This window comes from Pristis pectinata, chromosome 5, assembly GCF_009764475.1.
Source record: "Pristis pectinata isolate sPriPec2 chromosome 5, sPriPec2.1.pri, whole genome shotgun sequence".
NCBI lineage: Eukaryota > Metazoa > Chordata > Chondrichthyes > Rhinopristiformes > Pristidae > Pristis > Pristis pectinata.
The window spans coordinates 26,746,146-26,762,862 of NC_067409.1; the positions used below are offsets into that span (position 1 = coordinate 26,746,146).

Genomic DNA, 16,717 nt, shown 5'->3' on the forward strand with positions numbered 1-16,717 from the left:
AATTTTTGCAGGAGGTCACAATCTACTTTTGGCAGCAGAGCTTTCAGATGACTCTGTTCCACCCTTAGTGTCACTGGAATGGCAAAGTGGTGCAAAAAGTAGAGCTGCTGCCTCACAGTGCCAGAGACCTGGGTTCAATCCTGACCTTCAGCTGGTGTGTGTGTGTGTGTGTGTGTGTGTGGAGGTTGCACGTTTTTCCTGTGACGATATGGGTTTCCTCAGCCTTCCTCCCACATCTTAAAAACGTGCGGGTTGGTGGGTTAATTGGCCAGTGTAACTTACCTCTAGTGTGTAGGTGAGCAGGAGAATTTGTGAGAGAACTGATGAGATGCAGGAGAATAAAATAGGATTAGTACAAAGATGGGTGCTTGATAGTCAGTGTGGGCTTGATGGGCTGAAGGGACTGTTTCCGTGCTATACAAATCTATGACTCTATAATGCTGCCTTCCAATTTAGGGCAACACACAAAAAGTTGGAAGAAGTCAGATCAGACAGCATCTACGGAGGGAAATGGACAAGACCCTTCAGCTGTACTGAAGGGGGGAGGCAGCCAATATAAAAAATTGAAGAGAAGGTGTAGCAACACCTAGCAGGTGATAGGTGGATCCAGCTAAGGGGGGGATGACAGGCAGATTGGTTGGGGGGGGGGGGGGGGGGTGGTGGTGGAGAGAAGAGTGGGAATAATGCCAGAAGCTGGGAGGTTATAAGTGGTCAACACAGGTGGAAGTGATCACACAGCTCCCGTCACTCTCTCTTTCCCCTCCTCCACCCTCTCCATCTGCCCCATCACCCATACCCTCCTCCTACTGGTTCCCTTCCCCCACTACTCCCATCTGCCCTCCCCACCTCTCTCCCTTTATTCCTTGCTCCACCTTCCTCTCCCATCAGATTCTTCAGTCCTTTGTCCCTTCCACCTATCGCCTCCTTGCTTCTGCCTGACCTGCTGAGTTCCTTTAACTTATCATACATTGCTCCAGATTCCAGCATCTTCCAATTTGCTTCCAGTTTAGAAGTCTCCCTAGACTCTTTGAACTTACTGCTTTGCTTCTCTCACCCAAAGGTCTTCTCAAAACTCATGACCACTTTCCAAGCTCATTGACTGTTTTTTGTAGGCAAAATTTGCCTCTATGGTATTTAAACTGTGGGGTATATTATCTGGGGTAGTTCACTAAAGCAACCAAGTAAGTTGGTGTTAAATACAATCGTGGGAGGAATAATGGAGTTTGAATGAACTGCTGGTGATCAGGATCAGTTGCCTCCAGAAAGTTACGGTATTCAGCTGTATGAAGAATTCACAAAAGGAGTCAGAAAAGCTTTAGCTTCACCTTTCAACTATTATGAGAACGAGTTGCAAGAGAAACATACCCAGGGAATATAAATCCATTCGTCAACTTTTATTTTTCTAAACTGTATCACAAAAAAGTTTGTTAAGTTGATGAGTATTAGAAATAGAGATGCTTAAATCTCCACTATTACAAGTTAACTGAATGAGACTTTTTCTTCTAAACACCTGCTTCCATCAAAATTCAGACATCTGCTATGTAGTATAAACTGTACACAAAAGCAAGGCACTATACATTTGTAGATTCACATAAAAAGTTACTTGATTTGCGCAGTTTTTCCATTACTTCATACCATAAATACATATTGTTCATAACAGTACTGAGGGCATGTTTCAATGCCCGAAGTCAACAGCATGATTATCAGAATGCAAAAAAACCCCACTTGTTTGTGGCATTATCTCAGTACAAGCAGCTTGTTTCAACTAGCTATTGTAATTTCTGGTTAATGCAAAGGTCTTCTAAAGTGAATATAATGTCATTAACAATTAAATATTTAGTCATTAAACTGTAGTCACTTTTCATATTGTATTATATAAATATAAACTCTTTATGATTTACTATCTGCTACACACAAAGTAACACTTTACAAAATATATCGCCTTCAAGATACATAGGCAGGACACGGCTGAATAGCATCTGTTGCTTGTAAGTGCATTCTGAGGTCAAATGCATGTGACAGCACTATCTCATTATGTCAACACTGTTAAAAACCCATAGAGCTCCCCTCAACATGCAGAACTGACAAGATTTCTCCCCCCCGCCCCCCAACAAAGTGGCATCACTGCCCTTGAATGTGCAATTTATTTTTATACCGTGTTCCACTGACCAGACCACAGATGTCAAAATGATCTTCTGCGAAAGCTCCATTATTAAGCATGTTTGTTTTCCAAAAATAAATGTTCAGTACAACAAATTACTCAAAACAGTCCTTTTGCTTTCTTCAGTTTAACTTGTTTCCCAGGAGGGGAGGACACTGAACTCTTCCCTTGTCATTTCGAGTGCTTTCTGTAAAGGAATACGTCATTGCATTAAACTTGATTCACTTGCCAGTCCAGTGGGACAGAAAAATATTTCCTAGCTAATGAACTAGAAACGTATTAAAAAGGGACAGTGGGGACAAAGATTAAACTATAAACAAAGGACCAATCCCAACATATTGTTCTACAGATGATGAGCAGGTGGCTTCAGATAATTTCTCCCCATCCTCAAAAGCAGGTTGCTCTCATTAGGACTTAGACCAGAATGTAGCAGGGCAGAATAAAACTAAAACCTGGTTTCAACTCCTGTAGTGTAAACAGAAAATGCAGAAATGTTCACACTGTTTCTCTTTCCATAGATGCTGCATGACTTGCTAAGAATTTACAGCATTTTCGTTTTAATTTCAGATTTCTAGTTAACTGCAGTTTTTAAAATTTTCTTTCAACTCTTGCTGGACATAGAGCAATATAGCATGGATACAGGCCCTTCGCCCCAACGAGTCCCATGCCGACCACATTGTACCCCTAGCTAGTCCCAGTTTTCTGCGTTTGGCCCATATCCCTCCAGGCCCCTCCCCTCCCCTCCATGTACCTATCCAAGTGCTTCTTAAATGATGATATTGTACCTGCCTCAACCACGTCCTCTGGCAGTTCATTATACATGGTCACCACATCTGTGTGAAAAAGTTGGCCCTCAGGTTCCTTTTAAATCTTTCCCCTCTCACCCTAAATCTATGCGCCCTAGTTTTGACTCCCCTACCCTGGGGAAAAGACTGTTACTGTCCACCTTATCTATACCTCTCATGATTTTAAATACTTCTATAACGTCGCCCCTCATTCTCCTACGTTCCAAGGAATAAAGACATAGCCTAGCCAACCTCTCCCTTATAACTCAGGCCATCCACATGCTGGTAGATCCTGTCCCTCAGGATTCCCTCAGTATCTTTCCACCACTGATGTCAGGCTGACCAGCCTGTAGTTCCCTGGCTTGTCCTTGCAACTATTCTTAAACAATGGAACAACATTGGCCACTTTCCAGTCTTCGGGAACTTCACCATGGTTAACGATGAAGCAAATATCTTTGTGAGGGCCTCTGCAATTTCTCATCTAGCCTCCCACAAACTCTGATGAGGATGTACTCGGTCAGGCCCTGGCGAATATCCATCTTAATATGCTGTAAGCTGCAAATACCTCCTCTCTGGTAATATGAATGTTCTTCAAGAATCCCCACTTGTTTCCCTTCTCTCTTGAGCAACCATGATTTTCTCCTCAGTAAACCCTAGCCACCTTTTTAATTATAGCTGTAGAACCTTTTGGGATTTTAGAACATAGAAACACTACAGCACAGTACGGCCCTTCAGCCCATAATGTTTGTGCCGACATTTTATCCTGCTCTAAGATCTATCTAACCCTTCCCTCTCACATAGCCCCCTATTTTTTCCATCATTCATGTGTCTATCTCTTAAGTTTTAAGAATAAATCAGATAGATAGATGGATGGGCACAGTCTGGAGGGTTATGGACTAGGTGCAGGTAAATGGGACTAGTGGAATAAAGTTTTGGCACAGACTAGAAGGGCCGAATGGCCCGTTTTTCTGTGCTGTAGTGTTGTATGGTTCTAAAAGGTTGGTTGTTCTTCCCACTCCCTTACAACTAACAATCAAACCATCTTCCTGGTTTGCCCATAGCAATGTTCCCCCGGATTTCACTCACCCTGCTCACCTCCATGAGTACAGTCACTTCTATTCTTCCCACCGTCACCATTCTCCCAGTTCCTTTACTCCATCTTCTCATGCCCCAATCTGGCAACACTACCTCTTCCTTTCTCTTGCTCAAGCCCCAACAATCTCTGCCCGCCAATTCCTGATCTTTTAAATAGCTTGTTCCTCATTTCAGTTCCTCTCTCTCAACAGCCAAATTGATGAGTCCAGTCCCCTGATCCCCAGTCAGCTGACACCATGGCCCCAACTCCTGAGAGCACAAACATCTTGCCACCCAGTCAATCCACACCCTAGCCCACAACAATGTTTGTTCATCTCTTTGCCCCTTCCACCCTACTGACTCCAGCAACCCTGTGAAGGTTTCTATGGGAATAAATTTAAATTCAATGCAGGTTAAAAATCCAAAACTTCACAACCAATGTTAAGTACATCATATGCCCAATTCATTGTCCAATTGGCAGGGACATTTGAATCTTCTGAATTTAGTTAACTCACCAATGAGGTACAAAATATTATGAAGAGAAATTGCTGGACTGATGCAGTGCAGCACAAAGAATATTGAGATGGATCAGTAAGTGCAAACTGGAAACTGGATAACTTTTTCTGAACTGTACATACATTTATAAACAAATATGGAAGTGAAAAGAGTATCTAAAGCCTCAATTTATGATTAAAATACCATTTTCTATACTTTTAAAGGCATAGCGTTCCCATGAAATCATCAGAGTTGTTTCAAGGTATCACTGGACAGAAAAAAAAAGCAAAAGAACCTTCTTCAACTTGCATAGTTTTAATTAACATTGCTCTGTTACTTGTGTGCAGTTCGGATTTACAAACCTTAAAGCAAAAAATTCTAGATGCTGGGAATCAGAAATAAAATTACAATCTGGTGGAAATACTCAGCAGGTCAGGCAGCCTCTGCTGAGGGAGAAAGGGAGTTAACATTTCAAGAGAACTGGAAAAATGAGAAATGTTTTAACTTACAGAGAAAGGAAGGGTGGAGAGAATAAAGGGAATGTTTGTAGTAGGGTAGAGACCAAGAAAATTTAGGTGACACAAGTGGTACAGGTACCATACAGGAGAGGATGGTGAAGGCTTGTTAATTATAGATGATCTATCTGAAGCAAGTACAAGAGTGAATGAATGCTGACACAGGAAAGAAGAAAAACTATGCTGGAGCTGTGAGAAGCAGAGTACTGCAGTTGTTGGGAATTTGAAATAAAAGAGAATGCTAGAAATACCCAGTCGGTCAGGCAACATATGTGGAGAGGGAAAACTGAGTAAAGGTTATAGGTTTATAATCTTCTGTCAGAACTGGCCAATTCTGATACAAAAAGGGACCGCTGCATCTCCCGAGGGCTGCAAATGTGCTGGGATGGAACTTGAGTAGCTATTTCTAGAGCTTACATTGGGCTTCATTGCAGGAGGGCCAAAGACTAAGATTGGCATGGAATGGGTTGGAGAATTAAAGCTTCAGGCAATTGAAAAGGGTCATCCTTGCAGACTGAATGGAGGGTTCTACAAAGCAGTCATCCAAACTATTTCTCCAATGTAGATGAGACCACATTCTGACCACCTTCCATGCCTTGCTGATTCAAATGCTCGTCTGAATACTTCTTAAACATTGTGGGAGGACCCGTCTCCTCCACCCTCTTTAGACAGTTCCAGATTCTAACCTGCCTTAAGGAGAAAATTTATCCCCCCAATCCAATTTGCCCTCTGGTTTTATACATTTATGCTATTAGTAAAAGCTTCTTAACATCTACCTCATAATTTTGTATACCTCAATCAGATCCCCTTTTAGTCTCCTCTGCTCCAAGGAAAACAAACTCAGCCTATCCAGGTTCTCCTCATAAATAAAACCTTCATCTCATGAACCTCATGAATTTAGTCTGCACCATTTCCAGTGCAATCACACACTACCTAAAGCATGGCAACCAGAACTCCAGCTGTGGCCTAGCCAATGTTTTGTAAAGTTGTACCATAACCTCAATGCTCTTGTATTTTATGCCGTGGCTAATGAAAATAGGTATCCTGCATGCCTTACTTACTTACTTTATCTACCTGTGCTGCCACCTTCAGTGATCCTTGGATTTGTACACCAAGGTCACTCTGTTCCTCAATACTCCGTAGTATCCTCCAATTCATTGTGTATTCCCCAACCTTATTAGTCCTCCCAAATGGCACCACCTCACACTTAACAGGATTAACTTCCATCTGCTATTGCTCTGAGAATCAGGAGTCAAAGAGGGAAAAGCCCCTTCAGAATAATGAAATTGGAGTGTGCAGAGGATGCCTGGTGGTGAAATCCCACTGAAGGTGGGAGAAATTATGGAAGATGATCAGTTGAATTTGAGGCTGGGGGGGGGGATGGAAGGTGGAGGCAAAGCAGAACTCCATTCCCCACCCCCCTCAATCCTCTCACCCACTCTTCTTCTACAGTTGAATCTGAGGAATAGTGCAGGAAATCGACTGGATATGGCCAAGGGCTCTGTGGACTATGGTAGAGGGAAAAGGAAAAAGCACTGATCCTATTAATAACCTTCCATTTTGCAGTCAAACTTAAATCCAGCAACAATCCTCCTTTGCAGCAGAGTCATTACATGACTAGGTTCACAACAGTTAAATATGAGAAGGCAACCAGTCTCTAGAGAGAATGGGTGAGAAAATAAAGGCTGGTGTTGCAAGAAATGAACCAACAACAGGTGCCGCAATCAGCAAAGTTAAAGGTTAGTTTTAACTCAAAGGCATGATACAAATGAGAGGAGGGAAGTGGTCCACAAGACATGATGAGAGCTTGAGGAGGAAAGAATAAAGGTATTTTAAAGAGGCTGAACATAGCATCTTTCACAGCTTGCCCACACACACCCTTCATTACAGTTATGTTAGAACCACAGCAGGAGTTTACCTGGAAGTCTTCATCAGTCAGGTAAATTTCAAGCTTCAAAGGATCAACCCCCTCTGGAAGAGGGCGGGCTTGCAGTTCTGCCAGTGGGTACTGTGTCTGGCACAGCTTGTGCAATACATCCTCCACCAAAATTATTTTATTGCAGACTTCAGCTTCCTAGGAGTTTAAAAAAAAATCAAAATGCAAAGATAAATTTTGAGCATCCCACATACACAACAGCTGGGGTACTTAGATTAAAAAAAGTCGATTAAACCCTTTACCTTTTCGGTAATCTCTGCGACATCTTCCCTGTGCTCCCAGCTGGGAAACATATTGGTAAATGTCAGTGGTTCAAAACCTGCATGTATCAGGTAGGACTTTGGTGGCTTCTTAGGATTCTTTACTGTGATCAAGCAATGGAAAGTCATCACATTAGACACCAACCATAACCAAAATCACTTGAGACAAATATTCAACCATAATAATAAGGATAATTTAATGAGCTGTATATTGAAGAATGTAACCTATATTTTGAATTTAACCACTTTCCAATATAAAATAGAAGCAGAAAATACTGGAAACACTCAGCAGGTCAGGCAGCATCTGTAGAAAGAAAGACACAATTAACATTTCAGGTGGTAACCCTTCGTCAGAGCTCTGGTTCTCTTTTCACACATGCCTCCAGTATTTTCTGCCTCCAATTCGCAGCAACTGCAGTTTTATTTCCACCTTCTATTTAAGTTTGATATTTAATAGTAGTTTAAACCTATAGGATCACCAGTGGAGGGCTGAGTCCTGCAGTACAGAACAACTTGCTGCACATTTATTGGTTCTTGCATTTAGTGTTGGTTGTGATTTATTGCAAATCTTTCTATATATATCATATACATGATCCTTTTTAGCATCAATTTCACCAGTGTTCCGATTTGAGAAGAGCACTGATGCTTCGCAAAACAGTCACCCAGTCTACGTTTGTTTTTCCAATGTAGAGGAGGCCACATCGTGAGCACCACATGCAGTCAACCAGATTGAAAGAGGAGCAGGTGAACCTCTGCCTCATTTGGAATGGCTGTTTGGTCCCAGGATAATGGTAAATGAGGAGGTGAAAGGACAAGTGTTAGACCTCCTACAGATGATGGGGAAAGAGGGGGAAAGAGGGGAAATTTCTTCACCCAGGTGGCAAATTTTAGAATTCTTTATCCAAGAGGGCTGGGCATGCTGTCACAGAGTTGAAGGCAGAAATCGATAGATTTTTAGACATGTATATCATAGTATGAGAGAGAAATATGGCAGATACAAAGAAGACTTGTCTAGTTTTACAGGTCAATGCTAAAACAGGGCATGCACAAGCAGCACAACTGTTAAAAATACAATTCCTCGCTTGACTGCAATGAATGCTGTGTTTAATTAAAGAATCCAAGAATCTTATTCCAACATTGATGAGCCATTGCCAACCATCTGATAGAGAAATAAGAGTCTGCAGATGCTGGAATCTCAACCCAGAGTTCCTCCAGCAGTTTGTTTTTTCCTTCTAGATACAATTAAAAAAAAGGCAGAATTGAATGTTCTCACATTAAATGGTTCCTCTCACACTGTCTGATTCTTAGAATGGAAGAAAAGATTAGAGAAGAGGGGGAAAGACCATAAATAAGCAGCTAAAGAGCAACCACTAACTGCCCCATACACTGACTGTAATGATTAAATCATTAGCAAGGAGTAATGTTTCAGATGTACCTTTGCAGTATTGTAACACTGTCTCCATTGCACATTTCCGATCTGTGTCCCAACGGATCCGGGCAGACCCCGTAATTTCATTTTCCGTAGGCCACCAGCCCTGCCAGAGGTATACCTCGTGATGATTGTCCACCAGGAATAAAGCTGCATACAGAATATACCAGCATTTTATATGTCAGCTTACTAAAGTTTTCTTGAAACTTAACAAAATAATTCCCAAAAGCAATGGGAATTCTAACTGGTCACTGAGGTATGGGATTATATCCATTAATATTATCATTACGGTACAATCATTTGTTTAAAAAACCTGGGAAAACTATTCACACTATTTAATTTTGCAAATAATTTAAAACTTTGTATTTCTCCTGAAAGCAAATGCACTATTTTCCATATTCGGCTTCAAAGCAATTCAATGCACTACAATGACAATCTGTTTTAATGAATATTCCTAGCTTAATTATATTTACAAAGCTGCACTTTAAATCTCCAAGAAATATATAAACTTTCACAACATGACAACAAATTGTGGAATATATGATTTGAATAAATACTATTTATATCATGTTAAAATATGTTCAACTATTTTCCAGATCGGTTTCATTTTAACATTACTATTCATTTGTGACTTTCAGCCAATTACCGAAAACTGTTTAGATATGGTTTACCATACCATAGAACAATAGAGGCCCTTCGGCCCACCATGTTGTGCCGCCCTTCAAACCAAACCTAAGACTATCTAACCCCTTCCTCCCGCATATCCCTCTATCTTAAATTCCTCCATATGCTTATCTAACAATCTCTTGAACTTGTCCAATGTATCAGCCTCCACCACCACCCCAGGCAGCGCATTCCATGCGCCAACCACTCTCTGGGTGAAAAACCTCCCTCTGACATCTCCCTTGAACTTCCTTAGAGTTACCTTACTTAGAGTACTTACGTGATTTACTTGAGTATTTTATCAAACTAAATCAGGATTTTACAATGAATTATAGTGTATATTTCCAACAATAAATTTAATTAATTTGTAAAGGCAGATAAATTGATTTTAACTGTTTTCTACTATACACCCTTGACTAATCCACATTAATTCAAACAGTAGCAACAGATGGAGTTCAGAAACTAATATTCAAGATGTTTGAACACCCACTGAATCAGTGCAACAGTAACCAAAGTAATTTTTAACATTGCGCTTCTATGGGTGCTAGGGGTGGTGGCTCTTCACAGAATGCTCTACAGTACCTGCATTTACTGGGGTCCCAAACTATGAAAGCCTAAGTGAAAAATGGATCTTCTCAAAATGTGTTCTATAAGTGGAGCCCGTGTGTTAGCATGTGATAAGTCCTAGTAACCTTTAGAAGCACCATATAAAAACAACTTTACATTAATAGTTATCACCTTTACAATGCTTTCATTAGTACCGCTTCTTGTACTGCATCACGAGTTCAAAGTAAGAAAGGGCAATTTGGCCCCTGGTAGCAGTTCATTCTACATACGATCCATGTGATCAAATCTAATTTTCTATTTAACATGCAACAATCCCAAAGATATTCAAGCAAAGCCTAGAAATATCCATCCCCACCTCCCATCCTACAAGCTTGCTGAACTTGACGCATCTCCCCTCCAAATAACAACCACAATGGCTCGTGCATGGGTTGTTTATCATATCTGCCCACAAGAAGCTATCCTTGTAACCTACAGTTCTGTTTCCAGTTAGTTTAACGATCCTTTCAGAAAGAGTCAATTGACACAACACCAACTTCTTTTTTGCTGGGAACCTAAATGACCAAAATTGGATAAGTAATTTCAGCAGTTTAAATTTCCTGCAGGGATCAACTAACCTGGCTGTGGAGCAGTATATAGATCTTCTTGTAAAAATGGCATTGAATTAACCATATCAGGATTTCTGGCAGGATACAAGTACTCAGTGGCAATGAATTCTCCAGATGAACTACTGAGGAGAAAGAGTCGAGGAGTGAAGTTGAATTTTCCAGGATCTGTGAACAAAATTGTGTGTTTAGCTTTCAACCGCAAGGAGTAGAAACTATTTGCATTTCAAAAAGCCATGAAAATACTTTAAGAAAATGAACCATATTAACATGTTGCACTTCCAGCAAAAGTCTGGAAGTATTTCTTGCACAAATTATTTATTGCAAGCAATAGGTTTCCAAAAGTGAGATGAAGGAATTATAACTATTTTCAGCAATTTTGGGTGTTGGGAGTGTACTCTGCTGTCATCAAAATAGCACTTCGAGCCTTTAATCTTCACCTCAGCCACTGGAACAGCATATTTCATTCGGTGTATGACACCAGCAATGACATAGCGCTCTGTCTCAAATTCAGAGCGGGTCCTTTAAATTCACAACTACTCGACAATACCTTCTTCTGTGTCAAAGTGTTGATTTTTGTTTGATTACACCTCTGTGCAGCACTTGAGGCATTTAAAGCAAATTAAATCAATGTTACACCTCAGAAAGTACCACAGACTGAGCTTGTTTGTTTTTGCCTCCTGCTGGAATCAATCAAAAATTGAGGACAGCAACAGCAAAAGATTTTTTCACGCCTAAATCCCATCAAGTTTGACCATTAACGTGAGCCAACCCGGTTACCTTGCAACATGCATTCATAGGCTTTTCGGTCTCTCCTTCCAGTGCTTCAAAGAATGCCACAGCTTCAGACCCTTCATCACATTCATGTATAGTAACGTTGCTGCTACTGTGCAGACCTGCCTCCAGTGGACATCTGAACAAGAAAATATGGCTGGAAGCTCTGTGGTCCATTATAGTTACAAATTACATTGATTCAATTTCCATTCAACTAACTGGAATGTAGCTACATCAGAATGGAGTAGTCTCTCAAAGGGTAATGTACAAGATCATTTTAAAAATGACATAGCATTAATATAGAACCTTTCAAAACACTTTCTTTAACCTTTGGCAATTTGCAGAGCAGCACAGATAGTAGAGCTGCTGCCTTACAGTTCCAAAGATCTGGTTCAACCATAACCTCCAGTACTGTCTCGTATGGAGCTTGCACATACACCCTGTGATAGCGTGGATTGGTATGTTAATGGCCACTGCAAATTGCCCTTTAGTGAGTGGATCAGTGATAGAATCATAGAAAAATTGATGGGAATGTGGGGAGAATAAATGGGATTAGTGCAAGATCAATGTGAATGGGTGTTTGATGGTCAGTGCAGACTCAGTGCGCCGAAGGGCCCGTTTTGGTGATGATTCTACAGAGAAGTGAGCATTTCCTCACGTTGTCACTGTCATAATATAGAAAACACAACAGTTGTATGTGATCAGATAAAATGTTTTTAATAGTGATGGTTGATGGTCTAAATATCGTCTAAGACTTTAGGGAAAACTTGCACATTCTTCTTCAAGTTGTTGGATTTTTGTATCTACCAGTGACAGCAAATGGGGAGCTCAGATTAATGTTGAAAACAGCACCTCTGACCATTAGCATTTTGCTCAGCACTGCACTGAATTCATAATATGAGGATTTTTGATTTAAGAAATCTATGTATGTTATAAAATGATGCAAGATAATAAGCTTATTAAGATCTTTAGAATAAAACATATTTGTAACTTACTATTGGATAAAAACTAAGAAAAAAACTTGCACCCCATTCCTCGTGTGTTTAATGATAACAACAAAGACAATAAATCTTTCAGACTTCCCCCAACAATAATTTGCCTCTTGCACCCAATGTGACATAAAATTTCCAATTAAGGATGCGAGATACAAGTCACACTGCCATGGATGGATGATAATTGGTCTGAATTTAATGCTAATTTAAACAGCTCATTAATGTTTTGATAATATCAGCCAATTTTGACAGTGAAGTTTGCACTGCTGTAAACAGCTTTTGTTGTGTGAACCAGATTGTTAGCACTTAGGATAATTAACAATTATTTGGAACTGACCAGAAGTTGAAGTAGACTAGGCATATCAATACTGGCAATAGCACTAGGACAGAGGATTTCCTAAACTGATTCATAATGTATCTCCATTATTTACAAGGCTCAAGTCAGGGTACATTGGGACACCCAGCACCTGCCACTGACCTACATATCAGGCTCCTCCATCTGGTTTGATGTAAGGTCATCAACCTTAAATGGTAATTGTTTCTCTCCACAGAAGAGCGTCTTCAGCATTTTCTGAGTTATTTCAGATTCCTAGTATTTTACTTGTGACAGCAATGAGCATCAGCCCACCATAGTTATTTCAACAGCAAGTTCCTCTAATGAGGGGCACATAAGTCACAAGTTTGGAATTTCATCACTTCTGGATCTTTATTTCATGGCATGCATCACTTTTCTTTCCTTGCCACGGGAATAATTTCCCTACCCAACAATGTTGTGAAAGCACTATCAACAGTTCTTTAGATTTCTTTAGCCAGAGGGTGGTGAGTCCATGGAATTCATTGCCACAGATGGCTGTGGAGGCCAAGTTCATATTTAAAGCAGAGGTTGACAGGTTCTTGATTACTAAGGGTGTCAAGGTTACGGGGAGAAGGCAGGAGAATGGGGTTGAGAGGGAAAAATAAATCAGCCATGATTGAATGGCCAGAGCAGACTCGATGGGCCGGAATGGCCAAATTCTGCTCCTATGTCTTATGGTCCAACAGTTAAGGCACCTCTCACGATCTTTGTAAGCCTATAAGGAATTCCTAATAAAATCATTCAACTACTGAGAACATTAAATAAAGATGTAGTTTTCCTTCCACAAAGAATGCTTTGCTAACAGTTTAAATACTGCATTCAACGAAAGACTGAATTGAGTATGATAAATCCACATAACACTCATTTTTGAAAAAAATTTGCATGATAGTTTGTGAGCATTACTTACAGTTCTTGATTTTGCTTGCTTCAGTCCTTCCTACTTCCTTTGTGTGTGGTTGTGCTTTACAGCCGTGCCATAGATAGATGACTGCCTTGGTGACATTCAGCAGAATCATAGAGGTCCTGGATCTTAAGCTACTGCAATGACAAGCGACTTCAAGCAGATTCCCTTCCATTGGAAGCTCTCCTCGCACACAGTACAACCGCCAGTCACCTAGAGAGGGCAGTATCAGAAAGTACATCAGAATCAGCACTGCAGGCTTCAGTCTGACCCTTAATCTTTTCTGAATTCTCTAGAATATTCTGACTACATTAGAAAACTGGGACAGATTGTAAGCAAAGTCCACAGAAAGCCGTAGCTTAGTCACACACACATAAGAACATCTCTAGTTTTACCTATAGTCATCAGACTTCTAATAATTTTTTCCGTTACTGGCCCTCAGACTGAATATTTTCCAGCTGTTAAGATAATATAGTTTTTTTATGCAGTTCTAGTGAAGCTATTAAATCAGATTGAAAGGTTGAAGAATAAAGTTCTCTGTTCCTCCCAGACATAAACCACCTGTGACTGAAGTAAGCCTCTCCTGATATTATATCACACCATCTATGGTGATACAAGCAAAAGTATTCAGAGGATATTCTTCACTTGTGACATCTGCATCATGTCACCTCAGGCCAGCACAGTTGCTACCAATGTGGCTACCCAATGGAAAAGCTGTCACTCATCTGACCTAATGCAGTTCACAGTGGCAACCTCAACCTCTGTAAGGATAAAGGTCTGGAACAGAGAAGCCAGTGGTGCAGAGGAAAAAATGAGGAGAAAACTGGTGTACAATATGCACAAAATTGGTCAAGAAGTGACAACCAAAAATAAACACACGAGGATGGGGAAAAGCTCGCTCACATTACGACTTAAGGCAATCTCAGTCTGTATCATATTGACTCACACTGGACTGTAATCATTTTCAGGGCCTGCCTTGAGATTGGGAACAAGTTTCCTTTCCTAAATAACATTAATGAACCATTGATTTTCGCTGGTGCTAACTTTTACCAGTTTCACTTTCATAAATTTCCACAATGGGATCTGAACTCAAGACCTCTAACTTGCAGCTAATACCATAAAGAGATTAACTAACAGAACATGCATATCTCGATAGCATACAATCAAATTTGCTGCAACCCAAGCATTACAACATTTGAAAAGAAGAGGGGAATACTTGTGCCAGAAAAAATTAACTTTTGTTCTGCTGTGAGTGAAAGGATTTGATTGCAATGTATTCTTGGATCCGTCCATACCCTGGTATCTTTGATCCAGGCAACAACAGTTAAGCTCTAAGGTGTAAAATCTAACGAAATACAAAGCCTCAAGCTTTTACTTTGTGAGCTTTCTTCTTCCTCTTCTCTTTTACCAGCATGCACAATCATTCCTCCCCGAAACAGCTGCAGGAAACAGGGTGGTTCTTTCCCCTGAAGAACTTGTACCTGAAATGATACAAGGTGCAAAATAAAAACAGATAGATATTGGAGCATTTATGTTAAACTTAATATTTCAACTTCTTTACAAAAAAGTGAACAATGTCAATTGACTACTATTTTATATTTTAATAAACTACTACTGTTCTTAAGTAATGCAGGAGTAACTAATGCAATTAACAAGTCATGGGTAAAAGTTCAGAGACATTTATAAAAGAGTTGCTCTGGAATTATTAAACATGAGTGGGGAGTGAAGCAGAGATTAACAACTTATCAGTATAAGGAGGACGTAAAAGGGATAAAGTAAAAGCAGACCTGGTGGCAACAATGAAAGAAACAAAAAAAAAAGTGATCCCTAATGATACCAAGCCTGGGGTCCATTTCAGCCTTAGTGTCCAGCAAAACCTCCATTAGTATGGCTCACATACAGAACAGAAAAAAGGGATGCCAACAAGTTAGCCCCCACAACTGAGCAAGATCCTAAGCTGTTGCTTCTGTTATCAAATTCCTGCTCATCATTAATTGGATGAAAATTTTGAGGTGTTATATAAATTTAAATGGATAACTAATTTAACATCAAAAGGTAGTTATGACTTTAACATGACTGGAAGGACCAAGGAAACAGCTTAGATGCAATGTTATTTTTTAAAAAAGGTAATTCATTATTAGTGTTGCTGCTTAAGTTTATATTTGTTGTTATTTAACAGCTTCTGAAGATGCCACCTGGAGAAATAACAAAACATGGCACAAAATACATTTACTTTTTCCAAAGTATTGTGTCACTGGCAACTTCACCTCTTGTGAAACCAAGGTGTAGTTTCTGCTATTCCAATAATCCTCCATTGTTATAGTCCGTTTATATACATTGCCCATCTTCCACAAATGGAATGAGTGCTAACTGACCTGTGCTCCCCGTTCCTCGTCCAACTCTACAGTCATCAGAGCAGAAGTCCCTTTCTCATTCACAGTTGAGTGACGGCCTTGCCAGAAGTAGTACGCACATTTCTCCTTTCCAACTGCAGTGTTTCGAACAAGCTCAGATTTTTGCCTTTTGCCAACTGTGGTGAATACAAAGAAATCAAAACAATTTACACTTCGACAGGATCAAAGAATTTTCTGCAGACTTACAGAAGCCACCTGCTTACAGAATTGCTTATTTTAGACTGTTTTTAAGCACTTCTTGACTCATCTCTATTCTGCAAACTGTCTATTGTGAAAAGCTGAGAGATACTTCACATGTAATGGAGCTGAAATTGATCTTCAGCAATAAAGAAATGGAAAACAGCAAATCAGGGGCCAGTTTTGCACTGGATGATTTTACTTCTTCATTGATTTGAAAATCGGATAGGACACAAAATGCATTGCCAATTTGTTATTGTGGATTTTGTGTTTGATGCAATGGCAACATTGTTATTGCAAAGAAATTAACCTGAAATAGACTAAGATTCTAACTTGCACTTACAAAGATTTTCAATTAATCCTATTTTTGTTCTCTTTAAGCAGTAACAAGAGAGCAGTCCCCTTACTATCAACAATATGAGGCTTTCATGTTGTTGATGATAAGGGGATTGTATTTCACAAGGCTGATCCAGGACAAGTAATTTACTCCAGTAGGACTTTTTTCCCCACTCACACCCATAGATCACAAAACTGACTCTGCATGAGTAAAATTCTCGTAAAATAAGTGGGCCCAATTTTAACTCAAGGGTGATTATTGAACAGGTAGCAGATAAAAT

General features: G+C 40.0%; 1 protein-coding gene across 1 annotated transcript in view; it reads right to left on the reverse strand.

The window, feature by feature from the left end:
* Window positions 1–1,379: 1,379 nt before the first annotated feature.
* The window catches only part of svila (supervillin a), a 219,088-nt gene continuing 203,750 nt past the window's right edge, over window positions 1,380–16,717 (reverse strand). Inside the window, 11 exon segments of the mRNA XM_052016555.1 lie at window positions 1,380–2,299; window positions 2,301–2,348; window positions 6,949–7,104; window positions 7,209–7,330; window positions 8,662–8,805; window positions 10,500–10,655; window positions 11,268–11,309; window positions 11,312–11,400; window positions 13,512–13,722; window positions 14,885–14,990; window positions 15,885–16,039. Coding sequence (XP_051872515.1) covers window positions 2,261–2,299; window positions 2,301–2,348; window positions 6,949–7,104; window positions 7,209–7,330; window positions 8,662–8,805; window positions 10,500–10,655; window positions 11,268–11,309; window positions 11,312–11,400; window positions 13,512–13,722; window positions 14,885–14,990; window positions 15,885–16,039 — 1,268 coding nt within the window. The 3' untranslated portion in view covers window positions 1,380–2,260.